This window comes from Nanorana parkeri, unplaced genomic scaffold (genome assembly GCF_000935625.1).
Source record: "Nanorana parkeri isolate BGI_ZX_2015 unplaced genomic scaffold, ASM93562v1 scaffold1687, whole genome shotgun sequence".
Lineage (NCBI taxonomy): Eukaryota > Metazoa > Chordata > Amphibia > Anura > Dicroglossidae > Nanorana > Nanorana parkeri.
In genome coordinates, this window is record NW_017307955.1 from 57618 (window position 1) to 67199 (window position 9582).

The following is a 9582-nucleotide window of genomic DNA, read 5'->3' on the forward strand; positions in this document are numbered from 1 at the left end:
ATTAGGGTTCAGCACATTAGACCTGGCTCTGGATTAGGGTTCAGCACATTAGACCTGGCTCTGAATTAGGGTTCAGCACATTAGACGTGGCTCTGAATTAGGGTTCAGCACATTAGACCTGGCTCTGGATTAGGGTTCAGCACATTAGACGTGGCTCTGAATTAGGGTTCAGCACATTAGACGTGGCTCTGAATTAGGGTTTTGCACATTAGACCTGGCTCTGGATTAGGGTTGCGCACATTAGACCTGGCTCTGGATTAGGGTTGTGCAAATTAGACCTGGCTCTGGATTAGGGTTCTGCACATTAGACCTGGCTCTGGATTAGGGTTGTGCACATTAGACCTGGCTCTGGATTAAGGTTCAGCACATTAGGCGTGGCTCTGGATAAGGAGCAGAACCCTAGATATGGCATGAAGGATCACTTATATGTATATTAGACACAGCACTGGAGAGAGCTATGTATGTTAAACAGGGTCCCGGAGTTAGCTATAGATATATTAGACATGGCATGAGAGACAGCTATTCACCATGTTACCAGAGACATCGTTGTATATGAGACACAACACCAGGTATAGCTCAGGATATTAGACGTGGAATGGGAAAAGGATCAGAATTTTGCACATGGTACCGGATACAGCAGATTATACTTTACGGCTTTATACAGAGTTGAAAATAATATAAAAGGCCTCAGGCGTCAGCATCCCTTTTATAGCTACATCGGCCACCTCATAACTGGTTGCTGATCCGTTACGTGCCATCACCAGACCTTCCTGCTATTATTGGATCATTTCTGGACCATGGAGAGCACTAGATCTGGGTGGTTAGTATAGAAATGTGGATGTCTCACCTTCAGATGCCTCAGAGCCTGGAGACCCAGAGAGACGATCCGCTCGTTGTCATCTGCGGGGTCAAAAAACTGCGTTAGGTTTTTATTCCAGATCTTACAACCTTTCTGAGCCAACACATAGTACCAAAACAGGCCCAGCCTGACCTTCACCCCCATGCTTGGAAGCCCCCCTTATAAATGGATTTATGGTATTTCATTTGCAACCTCAAAGAGGCAAATCCTAAAACATTTGAGGCCGTGACACACTGCACGCGAAGCCTTGCAGAGCGAAGCAAAGCTATCCGGCACGGAGCTTTGCGTGCAGTGTGTGAGCTGAGTGCAGTCAGATGATTGACAGCACCTTCAGCCAATCGGCTCGTCCGTAACAACCTGCCAGCTGTCACATCGCGCCGCGCTGGTTTATACGCGCGAGCCGACTGGCTGAAGTTGAAATTGTTCATCTCGGCACGCTCAGCTCCGCGAGCTCTCGCAAGCTGAGGTGTCACGGCCTTTAATGTGAAAATGGCTTAAAGGAGAACTTAAAGGTGCTTTTCACTCACCTCATAGTTCTAGCCGACCTGTGACAATGAGACTGTCACAGGTCGGCTCAGTAGATCGGGAGGTGAGAGAACACATGCCGGCGTTCACTCACAGAAATCATCTGACATTCATACTCATCTACTTCCTGGTCCACTTTGGCACAAATGATGTAATCTGTGCCCAAGTCATGCATTCTGGGAAGGTGACATCAGCAGAGCATTGCTGGGAAATCTCATCTGTAATCTCAGAAGATCTCAGGGAAAGGCATTTTCCTCCCCTGAGATGCTGTGCACGGTCACATGTCCTAGTCACACGTGCCAGAGTTCCAGGAAGTAAATTAATTGGGGACAGGAAGTCTAACCCTAAGGAGCCCAAAGACTGGGGAAGAAAAGAGTAATAAGGAATGCAAAGAATACAAAGCCAGCAATTATCTAGAAGAATCTGTGTGTAGATTTGTCATCACTAAACATTTCTAAAGGTGCCTTTGCTGTTATTTTAAAGACACTGGTAAAGGTCGGCTTTAATTCGTTAAAAAAAAGTGCCTAAAACTCAATCAAATGCCTTGAAACTTTGCACAACTTAAAGTGACATTAAACCCTCAGATTTTTTAACATAAACCAATACTGTAATGTGCGCCTTACTGTAATCCATGGTAGTTTCCCTTCTCTTTGCTGCTCTTCCTTTTAAATCTTTATCTCTTCTCATGCTTGGGGAGAACTTCCCTTTGCAGCTGAGTGCCTCTTCCTGTAGTGCTGGCTCAGGTTGTGAACCTGCACACAGACACCATGTATCCATTCCTGAGACAAGGCAGTCTGCTGCAAAACAGAAGTTCTCCCCCAGCATGAGAAGAGAGACGGATTTAAAAGGAAGAGCAGCAAAGAGAAGGGAAACTACCATGGATTACAGTAAGGCGCACATTACAGTATTGGTTTATGTTAAAAAATCTGAGGCTTTAATGTCACTTTAAGTTCTCAGCCTCTGAAACCTATCCTGGAAGTTTCATGGATTTTGGTTTCCCAGAAGGCAATCTATCTATGCAAACATATTCTGAAGATGTCAGTACCTAAGCTCAATGTCACTCATTTTCCTTGGGAGGAACCAAAATCCATAAACCTTCCAGGATAGGGTTGAGAGGCTGAGAACTTGGGTTGTGCAAAGTTTCAAGGCATTTGATTGAGGTTTAGGCACATTAGGGTACATTAAGGCCCCGTTCCCACTGCGCCATATGCAAATCGCGCGTTTGTCGCGCGATTTGCATATTGCGCAACATCACGAGATTTGCCGCGCGATATCGCGTTCAAGCTTGCATTGAGCAAGCTTGAATCGCGGCTAAATCCGCTCCAAAAAGGGTCCTGCTGTAGCGACACACGACCCGCGACAGCAGGACCCTTTGCCCCATTGAAATGCATTGGAGCGCGATACCGCGCGGTAATTTGCCGCGATATCGCGGGAATTACCGCGCGATAAATCGCTCAATGTGAACGGGGCTTAAATGTTTTAGGATGTCCCCTCAAAGACAAAGATTTGGGGTATGTGAAGGGAATCTTCTTGCCCTTACAGGGGTGGATGGCAATGGTCATAAGAAAGTCCTTTTTTTATCATTAGGTTTTATAACTCAATCTATTATTTTTTTTGGTAAATTGTTTGCGGACGCGGTGTGTTCAACTTTCTCAAAGATGAGCAGTACATAGAGGTGGTGTATGATCTGCTCTTGCACAAATCTATCGAGTTAAGTGGACCTGTCACCCGTGACAATACGCTAATTGTACTTGAGACTATGGATCTCCAAGACAAAGGTTGCCCACTCACTGTACTCTAACAGACAGGTACTCTTAGCCGCCATCTCACCTGCTTATGAAACCACACAAATCCATGGAACCATGATGCGCCACCAAGGCATGTGATACCTACTGTGGCATTGCGTGGCATTACCACGGTGATAGGTGGCCTCAAAGTCACCCTGGGTTCTCAGCCAGAGGGGCTGAGTGGCTCCAGGAAGACATTACTGGTACCAGGAGAGAACTGCCTTCTCAGTCCTTTCCGGGTTTTCTGGATCCTAGTTGGGATCCTGGAGCCGGGAGATTTCTTAGAGCTCTGGGTGGGAGGAAATCTTCAGTTCTGGGTCCATGCTTTGGTAGTGACCGGCACCTAATTGCTTTGGTAGTGACCGGCACCACATCCCTCATGAAAGAGTGTGCTGGGATGAGTTCAGGGCCCCTACCTGTGAGTCAGGAGAGCTCCACCCCGGAGTCAGTGTGGAGGCCGGTGCAGCAGGGAGCTGCGGGTTCGTGAACCATATTGGGAGGATTGGCATGTTATTGTCGTTGTCTGGAGGAACCAGACAGTGGCCCTGAAGATTGAGGCCGGAGCAGCAGTGCTGCAAGAGAGACTTATTAAAAGACTGGGACACCGTGAGTGTATGGGACAACTCGAGGATTGGTGAGCCCGCATCTGTTATATTTATGTTGCATTTCGTGATTATCTACCGTTTTGAAAGAAAATAAAGACTCTGTGTTTTGAAAACCCCCGCCGTGCGAGTGCTCTGTGAGCTCCCCAATATCACACTACGTATACCTTTCCACCAGATCACGTTGTGTTTTTGAAGGAATTAACTTGAATTGCAAACAGCAGGTTACCACCCCGACACACCTCAACATAACTAATGGCGGGGAACCGACTTTTTTTGTCCAGGCATCTCCTGGAAGAGAGCCCTAAATGTCTCTGTTTCCTCATAAACTAACAGTCCAGCATCTCCCAAACTTCACTCCAGTCTGAGCAATGAACTTCTCCAAAGTGTTTAAATGACAGGTCCCCTTTAACCCCTGACACTAACCTATGACGACCGCACTGCACTCCACAGCAACGCCGCCCAGTGTGACGGGCATGCGGTCTATCTGTCCGAGGGCGTTCACATTATATGGCAGAGTGATGCTGTCCTCCTCGTTATTGTGGAACCTGAAATGTTCCTTCAATCTACAGAGACAGGAAACAAATAAAGTATTAAATGTATCGGATGGAAAATGATCCAGAAACCCCGCCCCCATCATCCCCATCAGAGTCCCAGAGACACAATATTATGAAATAAGACTTTTCAGGTGTCACATTTAAACATCACATATCAATTGTTCATACAGATTTTAAAGATACCCCCAACACACACACACAGATACACACACACACACATACATACACACACAAACCGATACACACACACATACACAGGGACCTGACCAAGGATCAGGTGAGTATTTCTTCTTTATTATAGAGCCTAGGCCTAGACCAAAACAAGCACTTAAAGTGACATTAAACCCTCAGATTTTTTAACATAAACCAATACTGTAATGTGTGCCTTACTGTAATCCATGGTAGTTTCCCTTCTCTTTGCTGCTCTTCCTTTTAAATCCTCATGTCTTCTCATGCTGGGGGAGAACCTCCCTTTGCAGCTGAGTGCCTCTTCCTGTAGTGCTGGCCCAGGTTGTGAACCTTCACACAGACACCATGTATCCATTCCAGAGACAAGGCAGTCAGCTGCAAAACAGAAGTCCTCCCCCACATTCTCCTATCTGGTAATCTCTTGCCTCAACAGTCATTCAGCAAAGATGCAACTTGCAGTGTCTAGTATACAGACAGCGGCTAGTTGTCCAATGCCGTCACAAAAATATGAAACAGCAAAAAATATCAACGTAGGAAAGTTCAGCTTCACGACGAATATGAGGAGTGAGCCCCGAAATGGATCCCCGCTGTAGTTTGTGATGCCAGTGTGCCTGTGACACCGAGGGACGTGCACAATAATCCGCGAGGATAAAAAGACGCGGATATAATCGCCGCGCCGCCGCTGAGCCCCTGTAACCTGCATTCTTTGTCTTGTTGGGTAAAACGTTCTTCTCTGGCATATTAATGAGTCCGCCAATTGTGCGCTGACCTCATTCTGCCAGGCGCAGAGCGCGGCTCAGCATAATTACCGTATCGCCGCATGCAGCACATATTCCCGGGGGACCGGCTGCGTGCCAGATAACATGTTACATGTCAGGATCCCTCCCGCAGAGTCGGATCGTCCTGCCTCTTACACTTATATTAAGAAAACACACACACACCACTTAAAGTGTATGTAAAGAGAACCCCTTCATCCATTTTGGGTAGAGAGGGAAAGGGTTAAAGGAGAACTATGACGTGAGTGATTTCCACTCACCTCATAGTTCTAGCCGACCTGCGACAATGAGACTGTCACAGGTCGGCTCAGTAGATCGGGAGGTGAGCGAACACATACCGGCGTTCGCTCACCTTTCGATCCTGTCACGGCTCTCTGCCGTGACAGGGGAGGGGCTGGATTCCCCCCTCCCCGCTCCGATCCGCCAGCGCTGACTGGCGGAACGGACGGGGCAAGGGGCGGGTACAGCTGGCTCTGCCTCTAGATAGGCAGAGCCAGCTGTCAGTCACGCAGCTGGGCGGATCCAGACAGAATTGTCGGGATCCGCTCCGGCTGCGGCGTCTCAGTGTACCGCGAGCTGTAGTTCCCTATATACTGAGCCTAGGGTGACGGGAGGACGCTAGTTTGTGTCCTCCCGTTATCCTAAGGAGAACTATGGGGAAAAGCCCTGACCCCATAGTTCTCCTTTAAACCCCGTTAGCTTATTTTTTGCCATCTGTGTCCCAATGGGTAGATTTCCCTTCACTTCCTGTCCAATAGACGCAACAGGAAATTAAAGGAAATATCACAAAGTAGGGACGCACCCATACTAGTATCGATGCCGATACCGAGTATTTGGGCGAGTACTCGTACTAGCCCAAATGCTCCGATACCTTCCCCGATATTGGTACTTCCCGTCAGAGGAAGATTTCCTCTAACCGGCAGTGCAGTAAGGGAACATGGAGCCGGCTTCCCGTGCGATCAGGAAGCTGGGCGGCGAGTAATGACCCGCCTCCCAGCTTTCTGATTGGCCGGGAAGCTGGCTCCATGCTGATTGGCCCGAGAAGCTGCCTTCCTGGCCAATCAGCATGGAGCCAGCTGAACAGCAGGCTCCATGCTGATTGGGTGGGAAGCCGGCTTTCCATCCAATCAGCATGGAGCTGGCTTGCCGACCAAGCAGGAAGCTGGGAGGCGGGTCATAACTCACCACATGGCTTCCTGATTGGCCGGGAAACCGGCTCGATGCTGATTGGCTGAGAAGCCGGTTTCCCGGCCAAAAACATTAGAAAATAATGGCATTGCCAGCGCGATCATCGGTGGTGTGCGACTCCGTGATTGCGCGGCCATCAGCGCGGTTTTCGTGCAAGATTGCTGCGTGGTCATGGATTACCCAGGTGTGAACCTGGCCTCAATGGGGTTACAACATCTACACGGCATCCGCTGAAAAAACGTCCAAAAAAAGTCCCGCGCACTCCAAGGTCCAATGTGCTGAACGTCTCTTTTATTCAGATGTTATACAGACATGGTGGCAAACCATGAATTGTGTGCAAGGACCTCCCCCCTGACGTCATCAGGACGTCCTATTCCCGCCCCCAAAAAGTGCTTAAATACATCTATTTAGGGACATCTATCTTTTTCGCAGCGCGCAATTTTTTCGACCACGATCGTACGCCATTGCCCAGTCGGAATCGCGCAGGGGGACCACTCATCTGCCTGAGGTGCCACTAGAAAATAATGGCACCACCAGCGCGATCAGCGGTAGTGTGCGACTCGGTGACTGCGCGGCTTTGTGCGCGATTGCCGGCGCCGGTCGCAGGACGCCCAGGTGTGAATCTGGCCTCAATATTGAACGTCAGAAAAAAATTGCATTGCTGTACTCACCCGAGTCTGTCCAGACAGGCGGAGGATATGACGCTGTGCTGACAAGACGTATCAATCTTGACTTTCATCTCCTTCCCAGAGCACTGCAAGATACAAAGGACAACGCCAAGGTGGAGGCTGAGCACTCGCGTCCATGTTTTCCATTTTCATCCATTTATCAATTTACAACAAAAAAAAACATAAGTACCAATATAAACAGGGTTATACACAAGAGGTAGAAGAGTTTGGAGAAGGAAACAATCTAGGACAACATCGCTGATTTGGAAATATTCTCCAATTCAGCTCACTTTCCAGTTCAGCGATGTTGTCCTAGATCCGTGGTTCTCAATCTGTGTAACCTCCGGATCTTGGTCATTAAAGTGACATGAAACCCTCAGATTTTTTAACATAAACCAATACTGTAATGTGTGCCTTACTGTAATCCATGGTGGTTTCCCTTCTCTTTGCTGCTCTTCCTTTTAAATCCTCATGTCTTCTCATGCTGGGGGAGAACTTCCATTTGCAGCTGAGTGCCTCTTCCTGTAGTGCTGGCTCAGGTTGTGAACCTATACACAGACACCGTGTATCCATTCCAGAGACAAGGCAGTCTGCTGCAAAACAGAAGTTCTGCCCAGCATGAGAACAGATACAGATTTAAAAGGAAGAGCAGCAAAGAGAAGGGAAACTACCATGGATTACAGTAAGGCGCACATTACAGTATTGTTTTATGTTAAAAAATTTGAGGCTTTAATGTCACTTTAAGTCACGACCCAAGTTGCACTGCAGTGGTACGCACAGCATTGTGGTACTGCGCATTCCGGTGAGGGCAATCGAACTGCGGGTGGGAGGTGCGTTTGGGATGCCATTCAAAAGATCCACCCAGTCTCCGTACCTTACGAGAACTGGAGTGGATCCTCAGCCTGGGGTCCAGTGGGGGCTGTTTGCGCTGTGACGGGGAGCTCCATCCATACGTGCAATGCTGGCACAGCTCCCTTTCCGTGCACAGTAGCGGTGCCTGGAGCCAGAATGTGATGTCACTCCGGTCCAGGCACCTCTATAGGCACGTGAGTGAGCTGTATCAATGCACGTATGGATGTAGCTCCCTCACGGCCATAGTCCCATCTCACCTCAAGCTGACACTCGGCGCCGGGCAGCATATTTTGAATGGCTGTTTGGCGCAAGAACTGACAGTGCTGCAAATGGGGGAGGCCGAGGAGGAGTGGAAGGCACACGGCGACCCACTGCACATGGGGTCGTGACCCACTTTTGGGTCACGACCCACCAGTTGAGAACCAAGGTCCAAGATGGTTCCCTTCTCCTGTCTTCTCCAAACTCTTTAGTGAATAACCCTGAAAGCTACAATGCAAAGTTCTCCAATCAGAGACCTTGGTCAGAGTCAGTGCAGTGCTAGTGATGGGCCAACAACTGGCCTGGGTTTGGTTCCTTGTTAGATCCCTGAACTCAGACAGATATCTGGGTTTGGCGAACGTCCAAGTAAACCCAACTCGGGGCCGCCTGTGACCCGCACAGCATTATGGGTTTCTAGGACTCTAGCAGCTGGGCCAGTGACACTTTGGGGTCACCAGCATCTTAGCAACAATCTATGACTCTATGGGGGATCCAGCTTCTTAGAAACCAATGACGCTTTGTGGCCCGCACAGCTTTATAGGTTGCTAAGACACTGGCGGCCCCTTAGTGTCATAGGTTGTTATGGGGCATCTGGCTGCATTCTATCAAACAAAGGGGGGGCTACACGGCTCAGCCAACACAACCAATGACACCGTGCGTGATAACATGTCTACAAAACAATTACTATAGGCAGGGCCGTCTTTAACGCAGGGCAAAAGGGGCAGTTGCCCAGGGCCTAGTCCTTGTTGTGGGGCCCAAGGCAGCTGCCCCTTGAGCCTGCAAAAGATACACATGTTCAGGGCTGGCAACCTCACCTGTGTAGGAATGGGGACTTACACTGGACCTGCCTCCTGTCTGTGTACACGGCGTCTGTGCCAGGCTACATGCAGCAGCATGGACGGGACTTCGGGCTCCGCCCACTATCCACTCAGCCCGCCCCTGGCTCTCCGTACTCACTGTGTTGCCTGGGGCCTGCTGGGAGCCCTCAATGTGCCATGAGCTGTCACCCCTGCTGTGTTCACCCTCCAGAGCCTCACACCAGGTATCACCATAATCACTGGTACTGTAAATTTAACCAATTACAAGTGTGTGCTGACATATTTACTTACAGTAAACCCTAAATCTTTTTTTATTTATAATATAGTGCCCCCCCCTGCTTGAAATAGCAAATACAGGTTGTTGTTTTTTTAACATGGAATACAGACAGCACTTTTGCCTTTCTCGCCCAGACAGGAATGATGTCCCCAGTTACCTGCAATATGTCATGTATCCTGGGAGGCTTTGGGGCAATCTAGAGAGGGCCGGCACTAGCACAAGGCTG

General features: G+C 48.9%; 1 protein-coding gene across 1 annotated transcript in view; it reads right to left on the reverse strand.

Moving 5' to 3' along the window:
* Nucleotides 1–9582, reverse strand: part of NRIP3 (nuclear receptor interacting protein 3) — a 46622-nt gene that overhangs the window by 9459 nt on the left and 27581 nt on the right. The window contains exons 3-5 of the mRNA XM_018571146.1: nt 7155–7237; nt 4200–4339; nt 848–900 (exon numbers count right to left, since the gene is read on the reverse strand). Coding sequence (XP_018426648.1) covers nt 848–900; nt 4200–4339; nt 7155–7237 — 276 coding nt within the window. The remainder of the gene's footprint in view (nt 1–847; nt 901–4199; nt 4340–7154; nt 7238–9582) is intronic.